At 47.5% G+C, this 24,533-nt stretch overlaps 9 protein-coding genes across 9 annotated transcripts; 4 read left to right on the top strand and 5 right to left on the bottom strand.

Annotated features, from left to right (window-relative positions):
* Positions 1-1,421: 1,421 nt before the first annotated feature.
* On the top strand, positions 1,422-2,099 carry N7478_010151 (uncharacterized protein; the record flags this gene model as incomplete). Its single annotated transcript, XM_056926365.1, has 1 exon — positions 1,422-2,099. The coding sequence occupies one exon, from the start codon at positions 1,422-1,424 to the stop codon at positions 2,097-2,099; it is 678 nt and encodes a 225-aa protein (XP_056775735.1).
* A 555-nt stretch (positions 2,100-2,654) lies between these two features.
* Positions 2,655-3,762, top strand: N7478_010150 (FAD-dependent oxidoreductase; the record flags this gene model as incomplete). The annotated part of the gene is made up of 3 exons (XM_056926364.1): positions 2,655-2,947; positions 3,009-3,283; positions 3,365-3,762. 3 exons carry the CDS (start codon positions 2,655-2,657, stop codon positions 3,760-3,762), a joined length of 966 nt encoding a protein of 321 aa, XP_056775734.1.
* Positions 3,763-4,842: 1,080 nt separating this feature from the next.
* On the bottom strand, positions 4,843-6,444 carry N7478_010149 (uncharacterized protein; the record flags this gene model as incomplete). Its single annotated transcript, XM_056926363.1, is given in 5 exon segments — positions 4,843-5,002; positions 5,027-5,097; positions 5,163-5,408; positions 5,420-6,317; positions 6,386-6,444. The coding sequence occupies 5 exon segments, from the start codon at positions 6,442-6,444 to the stop codon at positions 4,843-4,845; spliced, it is 1,434 nt and encodes a 477-aa protein (XP_056775733.1).
* A 4,857-nt stretch (positions 6,445-11,301) lies between these two features.
* N7478_010148 (uncharacterized protein) lies at positions 11,302-14,346 on the bottom strand (the record flags this gene model as incomplete). Its single annotated transcript, XM_056926362.1, has 2 exons — positions 11,302-13,696; positions 13,829-14,346. The coding sequence occupies 2 exons, from the start codon at positions 14,344-14,346 to the stop codon at positions 11,302-11,304; spliced, it is 2,913 nt and encodes a 970-aa protein (XP_056775732.1).
* Positions 14,347-14,376: 30 nt separating this feature from the next.
* Positions 14,377-15,684, bottom strand: N7478_010147 (DUF4219 domain-containing protein; the record flags this gene model as incomplete). The annotated part of the gene is made up of 1 exon (XM_056926361.1): positions 14,377-15,684. One exon carries the CDS (start codon positions 15,682-15,684, stop codon positions 14,377-14,379), a length of 1,308 nt encoding a protein of 435 aa, XP_056775731.1.
* Positions 15,685-15,952: 268 nt separating this feature from the next.
* On the bottom strand, positions 15,953-17,157 carry N7478_010146 (guanine nucleotide-binding protein subunit alpha; the record flags this gene model as incomplete). The annotated part of the gene is made up of 5 exons (XM_056926360.1): positions 15,953-16,174; positions 16,237-16,495; positions 16,548-16,711; positions 16,792-16,976; positions 17,025-17,157. 5 exons carry the CDS (start codon positions 17,155-17,157, stop codon positions 15,953-15,955), a joined length of 963 nt encoding a protein of 320 aa, XP_056775730.1.
* Positions 17,158-17,904: 747 nt separating this feature from the next.
* On the top strand, positions 17,905-18,229 carry N7478_010145 (uncharacterized protein; the record flags this gene model as incomplete). Its single annotated transcript, XM_056926359.1, has 2 exons — positions 17,905-18,013; positions 18,108-18,229. 2 exons carry the CDS (start codon positions 17,905-17,907, stop codon positions 18,227-18,229), a joined length of 231 nt encoding a protein of 76 aa, XP_056775729.1.
* A 439-nt stretch (positions 18,230-18,668) lies between these two features.
* N7478_010144 (uncharacterized protein) lies at positions 18,669-18,890 on the bottom strand (the record flags this gene model as incomplete). Its single annotated transcript, XM_056926358.1, has 1 exon — positions 18,669-18,890. One exon carries the CDS (start codon positions 18,888-18,890, stop codon positions 18,669-18,671), a length of 222 nt encoding a protein of 73 aa, XP_056775728.1.
* A 1,845-nt stretch (positions 18,891-20,735) lies between these two features.
* On the top strand, positions 20,736-21,017 carry N7478_010143 (uncharacterized protein; the record flags this gene model as incomplete). Its single annotated transcript, XM_056926357.1, has 1 exon — positions 20,736-21,017. The coding sequence occupies one exon, from the start codon at positions 20,736-20,738 to the stop codon at positions 21,015-21,017; it is 282 nt and encodes a 93-aa protein (XP_056775727.1).
* Between the last annotated feature and the right edge of the window lie 3,516 nt (positions 21,018-24,533).

The following is a 24,533-nucleotide window of genomic DNA, read 5'->3' as shown; positions in this document are numbered from 1 at the left end:
ACATGAAGGAGCAGTCACTTGAGACAGGCTGCGAAGAAGACTTACCTTTTACATATATCATATTTGCCTTTATGACTGCTCTTGTTACTGTCATGAAAGATACAACCATTATTCAGGCGTCGCTTATAGCCATTCATGGGTCGTATCCTCCATACCCATCTTGATGACGCTTGGCATGGGCTGTTTTTGGGCTTCACTAAGTGGAAACCCGTATTGCTCAGGTTACGCCTGATAAATGAGAGGGATGTGACATCAAGGAATAGTGTCCAGGCCATTGATCATAAACCGCAATGTGCCATTTGTATCAAGATCCTTGAGTGATGACATGTTTGACTTCGATGTTTCGTTGACACCATTGAAACACTAGTTCGAATAAGTAAGATTATCTGTGGGTCACCTTGCCATGATTCAATTTTAGAATAGTATCCACAATACTAGGTTGTTAGGTGAGGACGGGGCGTAACGGGTCAAAGACACGACCAAGCAGACAGATGAGGTGTAAGGCTACTCGAGTGCTCCAACACGGCCCATGACCCAGAAACGTTCTAGGTAATGACTGAAACCATCAATCCTATGTTACAAACTAAGACAAAATCATGCCAGGTTACTTATTCGAATCCATGGCACTGGCTCCAGAAGCGTCGGCCAAAGGACTTTTAGTAATTGGAAACCTCAAGGACCTGAAAGTTTGTCAAATTCCAGATAATATCAGGTTTTGGATCGAGGGAGCATTCCAAGGGAATAGATTGTCGCTGCACGGAGAAGGGAATCAGCATACAGCACGAGCCGAAAGATTCCTCGCCAGCCAATCGTTGCCAAAATCTATTATCTAGAATATTCCAGATGCGGTGAATCAAACTTGTAGATTGGAAAGATCGCTGATTTGAATGCACACACTTCTAGATTCGTTCTTCACATATGTGGTTCCTCGTCATTAAATTTGCACAATATTTGGGTTGTGTGTCATTTCTGTCATGCTTGTTGGAAGCCAAGAATGTATAGTCCTTTTACGTGACTGCTTTCAGCAGAAGGATTCCGCGGCCCGCACCCACCCTCAGCCGTAAACTCTAATTCGGGACGGTTTACCCAATATGGAACTTCCCGGAGCACATCTCATTATGTGTTAGTCTTTGCACCAGGGTTACATAGAGAACGCGAATTCTTTGACTGGAGTTTATATAGTCTTCGAAGATTCAGGGCTTTATGAAACTACCCCCACTCGGTGGAGCTTTGCATCTTAATATATTGGGCCGAGTGTGGCGCTTGGAAATAAAGTCGCAAATTCTGACCTTATCTTTTAAAGTATAATGATCATCGTCTTGTCAGTACATACTATGTTCTCATATGTGAAGCCCTTGAGAAATATCGACATATATATGACATCTGGAATCTCTAAATTGTATCTTTGCCCATGACCCAATATGCTTCAGCATAATCCTCTCCAAGAGACCTATGCGGTGGGTGATGCTCCGTGGTCTCTCACAATCCTTAGCATTGGAATGTGTGTTGGTTGGCTGGCTAACTACATTGCAATGATTCGCAAATCGTTTCAAGACCGTACCTATGGTATGGCTCTGATGCCGCTTTGTTGCAACATCGCCTGCGAGTTTGTTTATGGTGTCATCTATCCTCCAGACATACCGATTTGGCCATACATATTTGCTAGCTGGTTGGCTCTCAATTTCCTTGTTGTATACGCTGCTATGAAGTTTGCTCCGAACGAGTGGTCGCACGCGCCATTGGTAGAGCAGAATCTTCCTTGCATTTTTGCCGTCAGTATAGCTATGTGGATGTCTGCGCATTTGACCCTGGTCGCCCATGTTGGACAGAGCGCCGCAGCGGCTTGGAGCTCCTGGTTCTGCCAGCTGCTACTCAGTGCTGGCGGGCTATGCCAGCTCATAGTTCGAGGAAGTACGCGCGGAACATCATTATTTATTTGGTACGTTTTCATACCGGAAGGCCACTATCTTTTCTGTTTGATGGCTGACTTGTCTGGTATTCCAGGGCCAGTCGATTCATCGGGACTGTCCTTGCCTTGCCACATGAGATTCTGCGGTACCGACATGGATACACAAATGTCGTTTGGCATAGTCCGCTAGGCTGGTGGGGAGGTGTGATGTTTTTTCTGTTGGACATTTCCTATGGGGTACTTCTATGGTCCATCCGTGGGTCTGAACGGTGCACCAATGATTCTTGGCACGCCGAAGTAAAAAGAACAGGAAAATCAAATGATTGGAGAGCGAAGAGACGTTGAATGTACTGGATACCGATAGCAAGAGTGTACAGAATCCGGAGACAAGCACAGCATACATGTATTGTAACAGGGGATGCCTCATTGTACGACTAGAGATAAGAAGACCTTGCGTACAGGAGGATAGCGAAACACCGATGACCATTGAAATTTCTCCGCTGAAAGCGGCACCAACACGAAATAATGGAGCAGGACCCAAGGGAACAGCAGACTGGCCAGCTATAGATCCAAGCGTGTCGTATTGTACAGGGTGGGATCAGTAACAAAGCGTGGGTCATGACGGCATCTAGAGATGACTGAATACAACTGAAGCCAAATATGAAATGTATCTCCATATTCATGCATTCTAGGTCGCGTTATCATCTTCATCTTTGGTGTTTGGTACTTGCTGAATTTCCCCGAGATGGCCGGTCCCCCATTCAAAGTCATCATTGTCGGGGGTTCAATTGCGGGCCTCTCGCTGGCACACTGTCTCCAGAAAGCGGGAATCGACAACATCGTCCTCGAAAAACGTTCTGAGATCGCGGCTGACGAAGGGGCCTCTGTTGCAATCATGCCAAATGGAGGGCAGATTTTAGAGCAACTAGGGCTTTACGATACCGTGGAGAACCTGGTTGAGCCGATGCATGTTGCCCACGTCAGATTTCCAGATGGGTTCCAGTTTAGCAACCCTTATCCTAAGACTATGCATGACGCGTAAGTTACCATCATCTGCTTATTGTGACAGGGTCCGTTCTAATTGGGAAGTGTTCATTAGCTTCGGTTTTCCCATGATATTCCTTGAACGGCAACTGTTCCTCCGCGTCCTATATGACTCTTACCCTGAAAAGTCCAACATACACGTGAACAGAAATGTTGTCCATGTTGACCACCTGGAAAACGATGGCGTAGTAGTATATACGCAAAGTGGACACTCATATCAAGGTGCCCTCCTTGTTGGAGCAGACGGTGTTCATAGCCAAGTGCGCTCCCAGATGTGGGGCATTGCTGACAAGGTGCGGCCTGGCTTGGTGACCAGTGACGAAAAGACAGGTAGGCATCGCATTTGTCGTCTGTGTTTCTCGCTTAAGTGTTGAGGAAGAAACAATGGCTGACAAGAAAATGTCTGCTCAGGCATGACTGTTGGCTATGCCTGTATCTTCGGTATCTCATCGGCTGTTCCAGAACTCAGAATTGGTCACCTGCATCTGAGCGTTTACGATGGGGTTTCATTTATTGTTGCCCCTGGGACCCGAGGACGAGTTTCCTGGTTCGTCGTGCTCAAATTAGACAGGACATTTCAATATGGCAGCGCACCACGCTTCACTCCTGCGGATGGTGCCTCACGGTGTGAACAGTTGAAAGACATGTATATATGGAATCATGTTCGTTTTGAAGAACTATGGAAGAGTCGAAAAGTGTTTTCCATGACTTCACTAGAGGAGAACATATTCCAGACATGGCATTGTGGCCGTATTGTCTGTATCGGCGATAGCATGCACAAGGTATACTTGATTGCTGAAAACCTTTAACCACTTCTTTCCTGATTTTTGGTTCCTTAGATGACGCCGAACCTTGCGCAAGGTGCGAATTGCTCCATCGAGGATGCTGCTTCCCTGGCAAATGCATTATACGAGTTCTTGAGATCAGGTAAACTCCTACACAGGCCCTCTGACCGACAGGTAGATGATCTCTTATGCCAGTTCAATGAAATGCAGTTAGCTCGCATTTCCAACATCTATAGGGCCTCACGAGCGGTTGTAAGGCTTCAAACTCGTGAAAACTTGTTTTGGAAGCTTCTATTGAGGTATTATGTGCCTTATGCTGGAGATTATCCGACCGAAAGAGCGCTGAGAATTCTGGAGAATGCAGCGGTCTTGCGGTTCGTCCCATCACCGCAGCGGCCAGAACACCGAATGATACTGCCGACAAGGAAGCAGAAACACTCATTCCTTTGGTTCGGTTTTGTGGTGGCATTACCGCTGTTGATATCGGCGTTCCTCATCTGGTATGAGGCCTTTGCAGCTTGAGATCGCTGCCAAATATTACCATTACAAAGCCACAGCACCAAATTGATTGGCATTCACTTGAACTCCAGATGTTTAGTGTTATATTGAGGATCTCGCGCACTCTAAAGAGATTATAAGTATAAGTTGGGCGGAACTTATGAAGTTGCTGAAGCCCTAGACCGTTGCATCAGGTAGAGTCTATTTGCACCAACCTGATATCATAATCCTTATGATCATTGAAGATCATATAAGCAATGGTAGCGCAAAGTAGATCCTCAAATAAGACGAAGAGGCACAGAGATAAAAGCATATGATTTTCGCAACTACTTTTCGCCAATTAAGTCACAGGAATCTTGAATCAAAAGCTTAGAACAAGGAGCACCTTGACATTTAGACTACTCTTTTGGTGGCATCAAAATTACTTTGACAACAAGTTCTTTCATCTAGAAATGAGCAATGAGCAAATTACTGAGATTCAATGAATCATATTTCTACTTGTCTCTGCATTATAATGGGCAAGCGGTGACGAGTAGAGCCTAGCTTTTTCGAATTAATGTAGCGTCTCATTGTGGTACATTTCATAGACGAATCCTGCTATGATGACTATACTATATCACCTGGCGCTTCAGGTGTTATGTTCGCTTTGAAAGAGCTTTTGCTTGGCTCCATTTTCCCATCATCGCCTTGATCAATACCGGGCTTCAAAGCTGCTATATTCTCAAGCTTTATGATAGTAGCAACGGCTTTATGGTTTTCAGGTAGCCTGGGATGAACATGCGAAAAATACCTGCCATATTGAAAGACTGCCCAGTAGAAACTGGCAACATTCGTCAAGATAAGAAATATTTTGAAAGGAATCTGTAGATGAATATCAATTGGGTTGTCTCAAATACAGCTTCAAGGATGCCAACAAACAGACTCACATAGTAGCCCAAAACAACTCTCCATTGGATGCTAGCACTCTTTGCCTTCAGGTGATAAAAGTTGAAAATGACGACAATCAGCAAATGCAAGACAACCGTTAACGCACTGAGTGCGCAGCAATTCAAGGGCTGGGAATAGAATGATATCGGCAATACGAATGGCATGGCGAGATTCAGGAAAATTTCGGTCATCTGTTGCGTTGCAATATGGATCAGTGGGCATGTAAATTTGGCGTTGACATATAACTATGGCTTACTTGATGAATCACGAAAATTTTGGTGGTCAGATCCCGCCATCCCATCTTCCAAGACAAGAGTATGTATTTCAAGTTGCACCATATTTCGCCTGCAAATAGAAAATTCCATCTTGAGAACCTTTGTTGAAAAACAGTGGTCTCCCCAAACCCACCTCGTTTTTGACGATTGCCAAGTCGAAACAGAGCTGAGGGTGTGCTTGTCGCAATGAAGACCGCACTGCACATCTTTATTCTTCCCCCGAGAGCTCGACAGCTATTGCCTTGGAACCAGTCCTCACTGATGGAGAATCCCGGGTGGTGCTTGAATGTTTTTTTGAGGAAGCGTCTGTCCCATAAAGACACAGCTCCATGGGGGAATAGGGCACTACCAACTCGACCTGCCAATATTTTTTGTAGTCCAGAGATCTTGTATTCGAGATCCTGGGCCTGCTGACAGTAAGAACCAATTGATCCACAAGCACTGACTGATGTTATCGTGTAACCAATACATCGGACTCTATCAGTAAGTTTGGACACCACTATTGGTACATCTGGTGGAAGGAGGCAGTCATCGTCAATGAGGAACACGTATCGAAACATCCTGGCAGCATGGCAGCCAACAAAGAGAGCAGCTGCTTTAGAACCGACTGGACACCAGATAAAATTGACGCCATACCTATCACACACGTTTTTCGTCTTGTCCGTTGGGGTCAAAGAGTCTCCGTTGGCGATGACAAAGATATGAGATGATGGGAAGACTTCCAATGCAGCCTTGAGGGTTCTGCCTATCACAGATTCTGAGTTGTGGCAAGGGACAAGAAGCGCTGTCTCGCTCACCGCGGATTTTGAGCCCTCCATTTCAGCAGAGATTGGCGGAGTATAGTTTTCGAAGGTAGTAAGTAGAGGACCGGCAGAAAACCTAGAGGGAAAGAAAATTGCTTGTTAGTGTTTTGTTATATGTGGCTGAAGGAATCTGGTGAGTCTAACAAAGTAGATACCCCAATGAAAATGGCCCAACCTCTGGTTACCAGCGATTTTGTCTGCATGTTGTCGTAGAGCCATACCAGGCCTCCTTGCCACAGAGGAAATCCCGCAAGGAGAAAATAAGAGACCGCTGCGAGCAAAGAATAATATGAGATTTGGAAAACCTTACGTCTCCAGTATCTGCGGCGGCTTTTGATGTTGATCAAGTCACATCGATCAAAAGTGCTGATAGTACTCGGATGCCGCCATTTTGTCGGATTCGCACCACTGGGATCTACCAAAGGTAATAGCTCAGGGCAGTCTCTTCTTCCAATGGAATTATTGAGTAAAACCAAAGAAAATTCGGTAGTATTCGAGGGGAATTCCGCATGGCTTATCAACGGACGATTTAGATGCTCTCCTCTCGTTCCCTGGACGAAAGCCCCCGCGCCAGCAAAAGCTCTCCGCGAACTGGAGTTAAGACGGCTTTTTTGTCCGCACTGGTTCCGATTTTTAGGTATATAGATCAAATCGTTATTGTTCGGTGTTCTGCAGCCCATGTTGAAATGTTCTATCTCAAGTCAAACGTAGCAGTCGGAGAAAGCCACCCAAATAAAAGTCCATTTGGCTGACCTATTATATGCATTTATGCTTTGGAATGATAAGGGGAATTCTCCTCCATGTAGATGTCTAGATTCCTAACAGCGTATCCGCATACCTTTTCTGCCCCATTCTGGAGACTATCGGGATACTACTGCAGTATTGCGGAATGGTACTTTGTTCAAGCATTGTGCTTCATCGACCTCCACAAAGCAAATGACAATATAATCCAAGGAATTCCGAGCCTGCAATGAATGGTAATAGCATGGTTAAAAAGAGAATCTAGGACCGAGATGTCGTAAGGGATGGTATGCCCTACGCTTATTGATGGTTAATGAGCGTATCAGAGAGACCATATATCAGGCGTAGCTCGAAAGAGTAGAGATATGGACTAGACTACGCATTGTGATTTTGATCTATGTCGCTCATTACGCCAGACCTTGCGCCAACAAAACTAATGGCTTAAGGGCTTATGCACCACCTGAGCCCCTGTTTATAGATCACGTCAAAGACATACTGGCAAGTGCAGAGAGTAATTCTCTGGAAAGAAGGAGCGAGAACCTATAGAGGAAGCAGCGACAAATATGGATACCACCAGGGCTGACCGAATAGCCATATCAGGTGCATCTCACATTCTCAGCCCGCGTCTCATGCAAAGCCTGGCCCCCCTCAAAGGGTGGGCTGTCCCCATCGATGAAGGTTCATGCTTTTAGAAACCCTCGTAACCCCGCGACCTTTAAGATTCGGGATACTTTGCCGGAATCGTTTTTGAGTAAAAAAAAAGAAGAGAGCAACTTGTCGAACACCGGAAAAGAAGACGACCTGCAAACAAAGGAGGGCTGCCACTTATTTTTAACCATCCTTTCCATTATTCTATAGATTTGGAGAGCAGGATTTTGCTTGCTATTCGAGCTTATGAAAAAAGAAGATTACTTCTATATATGGAGCACCACGTTGTTTAAAAACATACACCATTCTATACCTTGCGGAAACGTCTTTAGCTCTGCCTTTAGGGGAGGGACGCGCGATATCAATAACTCAAGATGGTTCGTTCAGGAAATTTATTCGCACTATGAAAAAAAAAAACAGAGAAGATCTGGGCTTTATTTGTATTCGAAAGTCGGCAAGTCCTCTTCCCAGTGCCTGCTTCACAACACCGATCTCAATCTTGGGTTTAAAATTGGGTAGATCAATCTGTACAAAGGAGCCGAACGAGACACATTTGATGGACTAGTCTAGCAATAAGCTTCATTCCTGACTTCAAAGTTGACGCATATAATCTTGTATAGGTTGGCAGTGCACGAACTCTCTCCTACCAGCTCTCTCTAGCTTCCAACAATAACGATTGAAGGTGGGCATGACACAGATTCCTACCAATGACAAATCTGGCCCGGTTGAAAGCGCGAGTCATGTTAAGTTTTCTTGGCGAATGTCAGGTATCCACATCATTTTAACCCTTCTTTGGTATGTGTCAGGAATGTGTCTTCCGTTCTAGCCCATTTCTCCGGAAACCACGCTACCCTTTCTACCCGGAAGTCAATTTTATGCGCAACTCGCTATGTGACATCGGGCTCAGTTCTCTGTAAGACGATGGCGAGAGAACAAGAATAGGCTAAGTGGCACACAGGCGATGAGATTAATCTTGACAAAGCCACACTATTCATAAAGATGTTGCCGGTTTCTTGCCTACTTGCAGCACTACCATTTCAGCAGCTTAATATGGAAAAGTTTCCTGATAAGACAGAATTGGAACCAAGTGATACTTCCCTTTCCCTGTTTAACTATAATATCTATAGGTGTTCCTAAGACCTTTAGCTGACTGCAAATAGGTTGATATCAGCTGTTGAAGTCATCCGACGTATCCTGTATAGACATTGAAAACAACTTAGCGGTTCATTTCTTATTTCGCAACTCAAAAGACTTCCTCATTCTATCTTACATATCTAATTTGGATTCTGCAAATCGTGTAAAGTGGGGAGTTCCCCTACTTTTTTATACCTTACATGATCATATTCTTCTCTTCATGGTTCATATTGATACAACTACATGCACCTATTCTGAATAGTGAGAGAAAATCTGGCCTGATCCCTAAGCAACTCCCGGTTCCTACATACGCATTTTGTACTCTTACTGCTTGAATTGTTGTTGCTTATTCATAACAGTGAGCCTCAGTGCCTGCACTAACACCATTGGCCGTTCCTCTCTCCGAGTAGATCACCAAAATTTTGTCTCAATGCTTTGTACTCACTGTGTGAATATGCTTGGAAATTGACCATATGATAGCCTTCGGAAAGATCTAGCCCTCCAGTTGTATCTAGACCTTTGTCAAAGGCATTTCAGCCGCCACTACCTACCGATCTGCCCCTTTGCTAGTGGCTCAAGTAGTCATTGTTCTCCTGAAGAGGCGTCTTATTCTCTGTGGTGAATAAGGAATTACCAAATGTATTATCATACTTTCCGCATTTGGATTGCACTTTGGCCATCCTATCAGCCCAGCCGTCTCATGGGAATTGATCCCGAATTGGCTTTACAAAGCAGGGAAGTTATATTTGGTCTAAGGTTGGAATGCATATATAGCTCTATTTTAGCCTCCAGAGACAAATCGGACAATAATTTATCACGGACCCTCGCATAACGAAGGTCCGCCACCTCAACACAACTTTTTACAATATTCTGACTAGCGGTCGTATTATCTACACCAACAATATGGTAGCACTTCATTTTGCATCGTTTAAACTAGTTTCGTGCTTCTTAGATGCTCTTGGTGTGCCCGGAACGCCCAGGAACGATACGTTGATTAAGGCCTCCTCCACAGGGCATCCTGTCGAGAACTAACAGCAAGTATTCGTTTGAAACTGGTAAACTTTAGTTTATGTCAAAGGTAAAGTCTTGGGGGGGCAGACTTTTACTAGATCGCGGCATCATGTATGCGAGCACAAACCCCTTTAGCCTCACTGGTGCAGACTACAGACTAGGTTATCTCTCCCAGAAAAAACAATTCAACGAGCAGAAAGTACTTTAAACTTCGGAAATAGACATTAGGTCGCTTCTTTATCAGAAAAAGAGGCAATGATCAAAGTCCTAGCAAATCGTTGTATTCGCCTTGCATAACAATTGGCTTGACTCCCTCAGGGGCCATGACACCCGCGAAAGATTTCATTTGCTATATACCAATTCCTCTGTCACCACTTCGCCAATGATGTTGATAGGGTCTAGCTGTGCGCTCTATATAGAAGATTCAGTTTCCGGGAGCCTGCATTGAAAAACAACATAACTCACAACTATCCAGGCACAAAATGCGACATTAGGGCGGACGCAGGATGAATCGAGACTTCGAAGTTTCCAGCCTATGACTTCTCAGTTTACATAATTCAGCGGTGCTCAGCAGCTCAGTGACACCTACAAGCACTTCCAATTCCGCTTTGACGCCCCATGATTTCACCAATATCCATACTCCCAGCACAACAGTAAGCTGCTGAGTTTGGGGCGCAAACTGTGGCCAGCGCACCTGGAATTATAATGTATGAAATAATGTGATATATCGGATGCATATTGATTCGAGCTTGTTCAGGCACTTTTGAAATAGATGGAAAGGCTCGCAGTGGTGGGAGCAACAGCATTCACGACCGTGCAAATGCGTTTTTTAAACATAAAATTCAAGATTAACTTCCTCTAATCTAGGGCTGAGGCAAAATCGTTGGATCTACAATAGGATTGTTCGGCGAAAACCAAATATGACCCTACATTCGTGATAAACTACAACGTGACATTAACCGCGCATGTCAAACAAAGAGAAGGTCAGATCCTAGCATTTGCAAATCCACTTCACCAGAGATGAAATCCTGTAAATCACTTTGATTCAATGTCTTCACTGGGGCTCATGCAACTGCCCTGTATATCCCTCTCTGATAAAAACAAGCACTCAGTATCCTGTTGCCATGAGAACGATAGACTCGAAAGTTTGCCTTTTGTTGAGGTCCATTTGCTTCTAGCTTTCCGAAGCTGTAAGTTATTGCCGGCTACTTTGGGGTGCCCCAACCCAATGCGTGCCTGCATAATAGTGTTTTCTTGGCTCTCACAACACCAAGTGTAGTTATTCAGAGGAAGGATTGATTCTCTTTATTTTAAAGGGAACACATGAAGCTATATATACAATAAGAAGATCAAGTTGATTGGAAATTAACCTGACTCTTCGTATACATACTTCGGAATTAATTCCTATGGTTTGGCTTGGTTCCTGATCTGCACCAGCCTCATATCACAACATTCCCACTCAGGATCGCTTTGCTGGCAGGGCGATACTAGAACTGCGCAGAGCGGTCGGGCCTCAGTAAACCCACTCAATAAAAAAGCTTCGTGGGAAAATACAGCGGAAAGAGCGCCTGCGCTGTCGCGCGTTTTATCACAGTCTCCGAAGCATCCACTCCTAGGAGACTACAAAACTTGAGAAAGGCCGTAGGCCCCAATGGCTTGGTGAGACCATCCGCGGCCTGTTCCTCGGTCGGAACATACTGATGCCCAATCTCGCCAGCATCCAGCACGGCGCGCTGGTAGTGGAACTTGACATTGAAGTGTTTCGTTCGTTTATGGAACTCGGGATTGCGAGAGAGAGCAATGGCAGACTGATTGTCAGCCATGATGTTGGTGACTGGAGAGCGGTACAGGTGAGTTTCAGCCAGAAAGGTGCGAAGCCACTGTAAATGCAGAATAGCATTGTACTGTCCGATATACTCGGCGTGGGTTGTAGATGTGGCCACTTCCCCCTGTCTCTTAGAAGACCAGGAAACTGGCGCGCCTGCAAGTTGGAAGACATAGCCAGATGTTGAGTAGGCACCGTCAGTGACGACAGAGCCACCAAAATCGGCATCTGTGTATCCAATTAATTGCCCGCTGCGGTAGGTGATCCGGTATGATTGTGTGGCTGTGATGTAGCGTAGCAGCCGTTGAAGGGCGACTTGATGATGAGATTGCGGTCGGGATGTGAAGCGACTCAACATTCCTAGCGCAAACGCGATGTCTGGTCGCGTGCCAACCATCAAATACATGAGCGAGCCGATAGCAGTCGCGTAGCGAGCTTTTGCTTCTTCATCCGGAGGTTCCTCCTCTGCGCGAGAATTCAGGCTTTGCTTAGGGTTCATCGGCGTAGACTTCGGCTGACAGTTCTCCATACCAAAATCCGACAGCACCTTCTGGATGTACTGGTGTTGGTGAATAGATACAGATCCGTCAACCTGGTGGTCAAACTGGATCCCGAGAAATGATTGTGGGATGCCCAGATCATTGAGCTGGAACTCCGCTTGCAATGCTTGCTGCACTTGGTCGATTTTGTGTTTGTTTGCTGCCGCAACAAGAAAGTCGTCGACATAGACACAGACAACGCAGTCTGGCTTGTAGAACACACAATTGTCCGACTGGGCCATGGTGAATCCATGAGAAGACAGGACGCGGCGGACGCATTGGTACCAAATCCGCGGAGCCTGCTTCAGTCCATACATTGAGCGGCGCAGTCGACACACGTATCCTGGCTCTTCAAAGCCTTCTGGCAGCTCCATATAGATAGAGGAGTCAATGTCTCCATGGAGAAATGCGGTGACCGCATCGAATTGGTGGAGTTTCCATCCACGCAGCACGGCGCTGGCGACGATGCAGCGGACCGAGTCCATCCTGGACACCGCCGCAAACGTTTCATGAAAGTCGATGCCCTGTTGCTGCCGATAGCCTTTGATGACCAAACGCGCTTTACGCGTTCCGTTAGCTTTGGTCTTGAAGACCCACTTGCAGCCAATCACATGGTCACTAGCCGGAACCTCTTCTCGTCGAATCTTTTCCCATGTTCCGTGTTCAAGAAGCGAAGAATATTCTTTCTGGATAGCGGCCCACCAGTCCAGCTGGTCTGAGCCTGACACAGCTTCGCCAAAGGTCACCGGATCGACTCGTCTGTCCGGGCATGCTTTCAATGCGCCTGCCGAGTATACTTTACCGAGTGATTCCAGAAGACGCCGCGACGGTCTTCGTCGGCGACCGTAGATTGAGTACCCAAGATCCGAGGTCACATCAAGTCCTTGTTCAGTCGGATTGACCACTGGAGGGATCTCCTCGGGCATTTTCATTTGGTCATTCGACGGAGATAATGGCGATGCAGGAGGCGTTGGCAGCCCGCTAGCTAAGCGTGGAATTGATGAAAAGACGGGCGATGGAGGAGTATTATCCGGAAGGTCGTTGCCTGTTTCCCCCTCGATGAGTGGCGCCACAGGGGTCCGCTCATCGAAGTCGACATCGCGGGAGAAGACTGTCTTTCCAGAATGAATTTCGTACAGTTTGTACTGGTTCGGCTCACAGTAGCCCAGTAGGCGGCACTCGGACGATCGCGGCCCGAGTTTGGCTCGATGCTCCTTTGGGATCAAAACCCAGGCAGGGGAGCCGATCCGTCGCAGATGCAGGAGCGCCGGTGGCTTCCCATAAATCACTTCAAACGGGGTCTTCTTCTGTAGGATCGATGCTGGCGCACGCATCTTCAGATAGACCACCGTGTCGACAAGCTCGACCCACCAGGAAGGAGGAAGGTTCGCATCGGACAGGAGCGTGTTGATCCGCTCCCGGATAGTGCGATTCGTGCGTTCGGCCAGCCCATTCTGTCCTTTGCAGTATGGCGGCGAGGTGTCGAACTCAACTCCCTGGCTTTCGAGGTGTGTTCCGATCGGCAGATATTCTCTTCCATTGTCGGTGAGGAATCTTCTAATCTGGGCCCCGAACTGTCGGTGCGATTAAGCCTCAAAATGTCGGAACTTCTGGAGCGCTTCATGCTTCCATCTCATGGCATAGGCCCACGAGCCACGAGAATAATCGTCAGTAAAGGTGATCACGTACCTGGAGACATCTTTGGCAATCGGCATCTCCATGATGTCCGAATGGATCAATTCGAAAATTCTTCTTGAATGCAGACGTGGCCGTCTTGCGCGGGAGTTCCTCTTCTGATGCTGCTTACCCGACATACACGCCGGGCACTGCGGCGTTGCCTGCAGCTGCGCCTGCGTCAGCGGTCGGTACGGAGTGCCGGTCTGCCGGAGGACCACCCTCAAGTCGCCCCGGTTCAAATGTCCCATCCGAGCGTGCCACAACGCTTCGGAGGCCTGGTCCACTCCTTTGCCCGCATCTTCTTCGAGTATCACAGCTTCACCACCGAGTTCAGAGGTTGGCGATGCGCATCCTACGCCACTTGACTCTTCAGGGCTGTCGACATCCATGGCCACCGCCTGCGGTTCCAGGGAATCTGCATGGTCATGAATCGTCGGCGCCCTCGCCAGTTGGACTCGCTCTCGAGATCTCTTGCTCACATGGCACCGCAGGATCAACAGATCCTCCTCCGCATGGTACGCAGTCCCCATGGTTCGCCCTCGGCGTTGCACAAAGACGTTCTACGGGTGCGCCACCACCGAGTAGCGGTCTCGTAGTAGCTTCGGCACGCTGATCAGGTTCATCCCGACGCGTGGCGCGAAGTACACGTTCTTCAACACCAGGGGTTGGTTAAACTTCCCCCGGAGCGTGAGCTTCACCGTACCAATCCCTTCGGCTTCTACTGGATCGCCCGCCGCGTCCAACACCTCGCGGTGGGGCCGCAAACTGGTAAAACAGCTCCGGTCCCAGCGGATGTGGCTGGTAGCGGCAGAGTCCAGGATCCACCGGGGCTGCGGTGCGTGGGTATAAAGGGTCGTCACCCTCGCCCTGACGCTATTGATCCTCGGTCTCTTGGAAGTCGGCGGGCCCTGCCGATCTGCCATCTGGCTTGATGGTATCATTTGCAAATTATTTCTTGGTGAGCCGGAAACACTCCTCTCGGCCTTCAGGGCATGGTCCCTGGACGGCTGCGTTTCTCGCTGTTTCTTCCAGCATTGCGCAACGACATGTCCGCGCTTCTTGCAGTAGTTGCATTTCTTAGTGTTCTTCTGCACTGTATTGATTGAGGGGCTTCTCGGTCCGCCAGGAACCCCGTGCGGGAGCATCGCTGCGTCCTTTCGCTGCACCGTCTGTTCAGCATTTGCCAGACGGTTTCCGATCGTGGTCGGGTTGACTGGATCCTTGTCATTCTGGATCGCGTCCACGATCAAGATGTATTCCGGTCCGATCTGCGTCAACAGGATCGCGATGTGCGTCCGGTCACCGATAGATCCCGGGACAATAGCATTCAACCGATGTACTAACATTCGTACCCGATCGACAAATTCCCGCGCACTGCCGCAGCGCTCACCAGTGGTTTCACGCAACTGGGCAAACAGCTCGCAGAACGTGGCGAGTTCCATCCGCCGATACCGTTCTTCAAGTTCATTCCAGAGGTCACGAGACGTCTCGAGCCCCGCGACGTGAATGCTGATGTGGGGGGACAGGTATCGGAAGATGGTGTGGTAGGCTTCGGCTTCGCGGCGCGACCATTCACGGTGACGCTCGAACGCCTGGACCTCCACTTCGAGGCGCGCATCGATGGCGCGCTGCCTCACCGCCCCACTGAGGTGGGGCTCCACCAATGGGTGGATGTCCGCCGTAATAGGTTTGGCGTACTTGAAAAGGCAGTCGGGACGCTGAAGGTCGCCCGACACCACGTCCCAGACCTGTCTCGCTTTGAGGTAGGAGGTCATGAGACGTTTCCAGGTAGCGAAGTTATCGCTTCCTGTCAGAGGCTCGATGGCCGTGACGGCTCGATCTGGGGACTCCTGGACCAGAGCAGACATGATGAGACTGATTTGAAAGCGGGGTAGGAATGATATATATAATCAAGATAGAAAGATAAATTGTTTCTCAGATGAGTAGATACGGCACTCAAGAGTTTGCTGCCGGGCTCATAACCTGTTGTAGTTCAAAGGAAGATTAATTGCTATTATCATATAAAGGGAAATATGAGGCTATATATACAACGAGACGAACAAGTTGATTGGAAATAGATACTTCGGCATTAATTCCGATGGGACGGCTTGGTTCCTGATCTGCACCAGCCTTATATCACAACACTAATGCCACGAAAACGGTCGGCGAAATATGCAGCAGCACCACCAAAGACCTTATTCGAGCCATTGAATCTGGAAAATATGTAGAGACAGGTGAAATGGCAAGCTTTTCCTTGAATATATCAATCTTGTTCAAGAACAGAATTATGGGTTTGCGTTTGAACCATTTGCTGTTGGCCAACGAGTCGAAGAGCATCATCGCCTCGTGCATTTGGTTCTGGAAGAGTAATTTTGCATTAGGGGCTTCGATCGGATAGTAGAGTCAAAAAATACACCTACAGCATTCTGGTCTTCAACCAGGCACTGGTCGTAGCCGGATAGAGCAACCACGAAAATAAGACACCCAACATCCTCGAAGCAATGGATCCACTTCTTTCGCTCTGATCGTTGTCCGCCCACGTCTTTCATCCGCCAATTCATATGGCCTAATTCGAAGTAGGATTCGGTGATTCCTGTTGTTCTGAGCCGTGCTTGCAGCGTGTCCTGATTGTCGGGGAGCCACCCGGGAGTGGGGATGCGATCAAAGGAATTATAAAAACTGATCACATCAATCAGCGTCGTAAATAATTGGACTAACTCAGCCAACTCACTAAAGCAGGTTATCGTGTAAAGCGAGACCGTGACTCTGTTCGATGGCTTCCCGAACCCCTGAGTCCTCACGCATATCTCTCAATGCGTCACAAACCGCTGTATCCAAGGACGGTCCACCGGAGTCCACACCGGGCTCTGTTTTATCGATGAAGCTGCCCGATAACTGAAATGACCCTTGAATCAGATGAAAGTAAAGGAGAAAAGAGGGTGAACGCAGCTAGGGCCCTAGGGGTATGAAATTACTCTGGCCCTCGTAGTCTCGAAATCGATATTCTTTACACTCATGATATCCAACAATACTTTGAATGCGACGATGATGCTAGAATAAACTACTGCTCGTGTCTGGCGGCGTTCATCCTCGGAAAACCCATCTGAGTAGATAATGCGCATTTGCTTGATGATTGTCAACTTTCCTGACTCACCGGCACCTAAAATCCGAATTAGTGGTCCTGCGGAATACTATCGTCTATACACACCAAGCAACAAGAGCTTCATAGTCCTGGCCATGTTTTTCTTGTCGGATTTTAGGAGGTTCTCGATTGTAGCATTGCGCTGCAGTGCTTCATCATTTGCTGAGTCCGGCGCGGGTTTCAAGCTCAAACACCCCATAATGCCGTGGTTCAAGTACCATTGAATATCTGGAATCAAATTGTCAACTTAAAGCTTAAACGATGGAGAGGCGAGTAAGCCAAGGCTTTCAGGACTGAAACAATCATATTCAGATAAGTTATGTGTACGTACCTTTCAGTGGGCGAGATCACGACCGTCGAAATTCTCTCCCCTTCTTGGAGCGTGGGCCAGTCAATCTGGACGCTTGTAGTCGTGACTTTGAAACTCTTGTTTGTGCCACTATCATGGATGAAGCACCCAGACACGAAATTATATTTATATAGCAGAACAAAACGTGGAGACTATTCAGAACCCGCAGAAGATTATTTTGTCGGTATAAAAGGGGAAAAGGGGGGGAAGGACGAAATTGAGTTGCAGCGGATCGATGTGACCAAATAATCCATATGGAGAAATGGAGCATTTCGAGTGGAACCTCAAGAGTATTTCCATGGAACCGAATCCAGAAACAGAGAATCCAATTGTTTTCGTCTTTCTGTCCATCTTGGGAGTCTATAGTCCCTGCAGATCAACCTGATTTGGGTTTAGCGACCATGTGGAGAGGACGCGTACGGCAGATTGCCGAGAATCCAGTGCCGGCTTGTTGCCCCGGGAAACCCCCATCTGCCATTCCCGTCCTGCCCCGGTCCATTTTGGTAATATTAATAGTCCACATAGCCAACGTAGATCACCATCACCGATAATCCGATGATCCGCCACTCTGCCTTGGCTGAATCGATCCCAAATAGGATGTATGCTTCAGATCAACTTTTGCATAGCTTACTTTTATTCCGAGATCCAGCAGCACAAAAGCAGCGCATCGCTACAAAACAACCAACCCCATATGATTCGCATAAAGGTATATAATAAAATCACTAGCCACATTCATGGCGGAAGCAACTACATGAATTAAGTAATTAAATCATCAGTATTCTCAATGAGATACGTTACAGTTAGTCAAATGTGCGGAAAGGGGAAAACAATCCCAGCAATAGTACCCTTATTCGATACCAATGCAGAGGAATCAGGCAAAGACGTTTTTGTCGATGATGAGCGAATCGGTAAGGTCTTGTAAGCAGCTGCCTTCTTCAAGGCTGTCTCCTGTCTGTTTCAAGGCTGTCTCCTGTCTGTTCTGAATGCATTTTTAAATCCGGGGGCTTGCTTTTTAGCAAGCCCCTCGCCTGTGAATTTGGCCAAAACAGGCTCTACTGGTAATCTACCCCTGAGAGTTTCAAATATGCAAAGTCATGTCATCAAGGGATGTTCGTAATAATTTGTAGACCATGTGATATTTAGGTATCTATTAGGGCAGTGTGCAACAACAGTGATCGCCGGTAATTTAAAGACCTTATCTATTATTCAACAATATTACATCCTTCTGAAATCTTAGCTTTGACGTTGGGCAGTTGCCAAGGGCTATAACCACTCCAATGTCGCCTTGAAGGTTTTAACTGCTGCAGATTCTGGAAATGCTGTTAGACGAAAGCTCTAGTGCCATTCAAACCTATGAACACTCACCATGGCTGAGTTAAGTTGTCGTCATTCTGGCCGGCATACCTGCCTGGAGGAAAGTTGTACTCATCGTCCAAGTGCTCTTTGGCCGGCATGAGGGGTCCCCATATTTTTTTAAGCGCTTTCAGGCGTTTCTTGAGGCCGTAGACGAACATGGTAGGATGGGATGATCCAATAGGGATGAGATTGATGTCCTTGATACTGATGGACGCCGTCTTGCTCATTTTGCTATGAAAATAATCACAAAGTCAAGTTAGAGCGGGTAAATTTGGTGCTGATAGGATCTTATATTTATATCCTACGATTGAAATATCGCAACCAGTCCGTAAATCTCGCGGTCTAGAATCTATAGTCCGCATCCAATCCCTTCAGCCGAAAGCCAGCCGAGACCCTTCCGCCTCTTCTGTTGTCTTCGTTTCTAATTAGCCAAGCCACACGATTGGCCTGAACTCCAAATTTGGTCGATCATAAAGGAATGATATGATCTGCGCTGGGTCCAGGCAAACCAAATCAAATGCTATCAAGCCAAGTATGCTTACGAACTAGGTTAACGGCGCGGGAGCTGAGTGATCCAATGAACTTATCGGACAGAGAAAGCAGCTGGGTGGTGGGGCTGACATTCTTCCAGGGACCCCAACTTGGTATGGACGGTGGCAAGTTGCGAATAAGATCGCTTATAGAGAAGATCCGAGTTCTCGTGTTCGCTTTCGCGTATCATCAAGCCAAGCCGCTCTCTGTGCAGCCATTCGTGTAGGTGTCCTCAAGGGTGTTTGCAGGGAAGAGAAAATTTCTCGATCGAGGATTGGGAAGCCAAGTAGGTTCGGCGTGGGAAAATCCTAAAGTTTCTGCCGACGGAAGGTTTCATGGTCGCGGTGCGCACTTAGTGCGACACTGCGAATGTGGGCGCGGACGAGGGGACCACTGCTTATCCACCAAACCAAATCAGGTTGCCCCTGGTGTATAGCGCGGGAACTAATTACCTCACTGATAGTTTGGGTCGACGTATAAAGCACTCAGCCTGAAAACATTTTATAAGTACTTCATCATAATGATCAGGCCGTTCCTATAGCCAATCATTCAAATGAAAAAAAAAGGCGCACCGGCACTGCGTCATAGACTTGGTCAGACACAGATTTGTAGGGGTCGGACACGAACACAAATGCGTGACTTTTGGGGGATTCGTACTCGCGGAATTTGCGGTCCTGTCGAATATACGTATCTCGCCATAACACTCACATCAAACCCACATCTCTCTCTACTTTACGCCTCAATGGCAGATGCCGCATTTCGTTATGACGAGGGGATCCTACTGAACAGCAAACTATCACGGTACAAGGATTGGCAATACGGCACTCGAACTACGCCGGCGTCATCCTCAACTTGCCCGAGACCGAAACCATGGGTTTGAACCACTGCACGTTTGTAGTCGACAAAATCTCCTATCTCGGGGATTTTGCTCTGGGATTTTCCAAAGGATGACGTAGAGCATGATCGCCCGTAGGCCTAGAATGAGTACCATTCCCCCTTGTTCGAGAAGAAGAAGCTCCCAAGGGTGGCAGGATTGGAAATTCCTCTTCAATTTGTCTGACGACCGCTAGGCACTTTCTGTATGTTGCTTTTCGGTCATTTCTGCGAATTCCTTTTGTCGTCCCGTGCTCCTGGAATTTGTTACTGTCAGTGTACGAACGCCAAATCTGAGAAGAGATAAAATGACAGGAAGAACGCGCGACTGCAATTTAAAAGGAGATCAAAAAGGCGATATACAGCCGAGAGAGAACAGATACGATGGGAGAAGAGAAGCAGACCAATTCTTTACTTGTGGGACTTAAGACTGTCAATCGTGCAGGGCCATCCGATTTTTCAGGACAAGGCTTGACGTTGGGCCTCGCCTGACAAGAAGCTTGGCCACGTCGTCTCGCAGAGATTTTGGGGCTCGCCATGCTAAGAAACTGAAATCGCAAGGAAATGATTCACTGAAATGATAATTTTGTGATGCAAGGGGGTTTCTGGGAAGTAAAAGCCTTAAAAGAGCCCCGGGTGGGGAACATCGTGTCGTGCGGAATCTTAACATGCGACCCACCCACACCAACACTCATCAACACTCATCAACACTCATCAACACTCATCAACACTCATCAACACTCATCAACACTCATCAACACTCATCAACACTCATCAACACTCATCAACACTCATCAACACTCATCAACACTCATCAACACTCAACACTCATCAACACTCATCAACACTCATCAACACTCATCAACACTCATCAACACTCATCAACACTCATCAACACTCATCAACACTCATCAACGCTCGTCAACATCCGCCTCAGCACATTAGCATAGCAAACGATACACTACTTCCCCGGCGTTGATCTCATCATGACAGTCCTCGCCGCGGCTCGTCGCGATTCATCGCGGATTCTTCTACACAATCCTAGGATTAATGAATGAACATTGCCGTGCATATTTGAAGGCAGTAAACGCTTCTCTGCACTGTATATGAACTTAATTTTCTACGAAAAGAAAAGAAAGAAAAGAAAGAAAAGAAAGAAAAGAAAGAAAAGAAAAAAAAGAAAAAAAAAATTAACATCTGCATTGGTATCGTTTGCCTATCTGAATTGAATGTATGTTCGTGGAAGGAGTTGTGCAAGGCTTGGCTTCCTCGACTGCTCGGTTAAGCAGGCGAATACTGGTCTCTAGCACCACGAAGAGGTGCTTGCACATTGCTAGAGGATCGTGACAAGACGCTGGTGGCCACACAGGCCTTGGCAGACCGAGCACATTTATACAACACAGGGCTCATTGGCTGTGAGGGAACACTTGTTCACGCAGCATTCTTCCTGCGGGGTTCAATTGTTAACGCAGCGCCCCCCTGCGGAGCACACTTGATGACGCAGAGCTCATCCTGCGGGGTCACTTATTCTCGGCAGCGCCGAAGGATCTTTAGTGACGCAGGTCCTAGGCTGCGAAGCACTCTTCTTAAATTGCTGGGCTCATTGCAGCAACAGCCGTCGTCACGGAATTCCTGACGTCTTTGAATCGTGGTTGCGAGGCAAATTTGAGTTTTCATTTAGCAAGAGACATAAGACGTAAGACGTTGAGGTGAATGGCCTGATGTTATAGAATCTTTGATCTCCCATGAATAGATGGAGCTTACTGTATCACTTCCCTTCGTAGAAATGATTGTCTGCTGCAATGTTGTGGCTCTCAGAATATATTGCTACATTTTGCCAACATTATGGTGGCATTTGTGAGTTTACTGTGTGAGTCACAAAATTTAGCAGCAGCAACAACAGTTTCGGAACTTAAAATTGTACACACATACACAAAATTTATTAGCGCCTGGCGCCTAACCCGGAAGGGCAACTATCGCTGATCTACTATACATGTCATAATATATCCAGTACTGTGTCTTCTTAGAGCCCATAGGTAAAACTTTGCACTAAGTGTCAGTTACAGCAAGCAGTATTAAGCCAGAAATTCCCTCTGGCTCCTCCCGTGCTGCCCCAAATCCTGAAATAACCAGTGTCGTCTCAAAAGATAATTAAGAGGTCCCAAGCACATGTTTATTGATCGGTGATTTGTCAATAATGTTTGACACGGTCTGTCGTAATCCCTTCGGGAATTTTCTTGCGCATCCGTGCAGGATGACAACGGTTTGAGTTGGGGGAGGGATAAGTTGCTCGATTCTATCAGAAAGACCCATCCTTATTACGATGATGTCTACACTCAATGCGAATTTTTTAGTTCATTTCTTGGGCGCCCTCGAGCCGGGGGCGGGGTCCCCCAGAGACCTCCTTTACGGGGGTCGGCGAGGCAATGTCCAATTGCCGGGGGTGCCCCCCATAGGCGACGGGCAAGACTCTCCCGCCACTGTGGTCTTGTACCACTCTCCCATGCTCTTGCGCGCAACACCTGTCGACGGCCTGTCGGCAGTCAGACAGTAAGATGGCTGGTCTTCATCCACAGGCGTGATCCATCAACAGACCCGAAATGAAATCCAATTTCAGCGGTCTTAGCTTTGCGATACTCTATAGCGACGCCCAATCTTTCGATCTGACCCATGCAATTCAGTATATTCAAACTTGCCGCAAAGATTGCAGCATTGAACCCCAAGTTCTCAGAGCTTCAAACTCAATTTTGGAGCCGGTCTCTGCGCTCAGGAGACTCTGGCTCTCCTGTACTCAATTATGGGGAAGCTTGCGAAGTCTCCGCTCTCAACTCTTGGCACGATGTGAAATCCTTGGGATGACTGGGCGCTGCCTTTAATCCAGCTAGTGTGCGAGCGGGTTATCGAGGAAGGATAGTTAGTCCCTTGTTTATTGACGCATTGCTGTTCATGTAGCATCACCCCTGGGATATGAGCATTGATACTCAAGAACTTCCACCAGGTACGGGAGAAAATTCAACTCCTGACTCCAAAGCAAACTTTTACTTTTTGAGAGCTTGGGCACCCGATGCGGAAATTCTAGGTGGACTTAGCTTTATGGCTCAGGGAAAAGGGTAGTCGTCTCTATGAACCATCCGTGAATGCATGATTCCGACTTGGCTGCAAATCTGACACTGAAGCACCTATGCGGGTGCATTTTACCCATTGTATTGCTTGGGTGGCGGTTACCCTTGCAGATTAGGGTATAAGGAAGTGGTAGAGGACCACGCTGATGAGCGATTCTTGCCCGTAGCTTATGGGGGGACGCCCGGCAATTGGAAATTGCCTCGCCAACTCCCATAAAGGGGTCTCTGGGGGACCCCCTCCCCGGCTCGAGGGCGCTTGGAAAATGAATCAAATATGGGCGAGGTCGGTTTCTGGAATAGTGATTTGATACCAAATCATTGGCGGTTGTGCACATGAAAAGCCCGTGCATTGCGACGATTAGACGAAGTATCGCATTCCTGAAGGCCGACTTCAGATATCGAGGGTTTTTGGTCGGGGTAAGTTGTCCCCGCGCAACCTTGGCTGCTTGTCAGCACGGCTGTTAAGTCACGAAGAGGCCTTGTCACTCATACTCGGTTCAGCGGAAAAATTTGGGCTGATCATGCAATGTTGCATCCGGACTAGTTTTTGACTCCCTCCTCTGACTTGCTCTCGCCGTGTTAGCCCCTTCTTTTTAAGAACCAAATACGCAGTGGGGGGGGGGGGGGGGGGGTACCCAGATCACCTTCAAGGCTGAATTGACAGCATCCTGACCGAGGCTTCTTCTGAGGGTTAAGCACATGGTACATCTATTCTAGCGTGGGGAGCCGACTTGCATAAGTCTGTTTCCGCAAAAGGAAAATCTCCAAAGTCACGGCGTACTTCGATCGCATAGCCTCATTTGACGCAGTGATAGCATCACGTCAACCAGAGAGGATCACAGGGGTATGAGGCCCTTGAAAGCTGGGGATATTGTGTTGTTTAGCCCATTTCCGATTCCCGAGTTACTTGGAGAAAGGTTTTGACTCACAGGATACGGTTGCCGCTCCAATCTGCTCGCCGGAGGCATTAAAGGTGGCCAGGCCGACAAGGCAGCGCCACAATCAAAAGGTAGCCTTCGGGGAAAGTTACCTTGAGGAGTCCATTCACCTGCAGTCGACATAAAACGCAGTTTTTGGGATATGATTTCAGTCAGCGATGGCAATCTGCTATTAACAGTCGAAACGAAGGGGTGTGAGGGTTCATTCGTACGAATGACCATGGCAGCGATGTCTTGCCGCTTTGTGGTGGTTCTAAAAGCCTCGCTAGCATGGAAACTGTGAGCCTGCTCAATGTCGACACATTGCATTTGCCGAGGGTTGATACTCTGGTTTGAAACCAAATATATTTGGGCTCGACTTGTAATTGTTCTCTCCATAGTGGTCGTAGGTAACGACCGATTGTGC

This window comes from Penicillium angulare, assembly GCF_028827245.1.
Source record: "Penicillium angulare strain IBT 27051 chromosome Unknown utg000007l_segment0_segment0, whole genome shotgun sequence".
NCBI classification, from domain to species: Eukaryota; Fungi; Ascomycota; class Eurotiomycetes; order Eurotiales; family Aspergillaceae; genus Penicillium; species Penicillium angulare.
The sequence above is the reverse complement of the archived record's forward strand: the minus strand, read 5'-3'. Positions and strand labels throughout refer to the sequence as shown.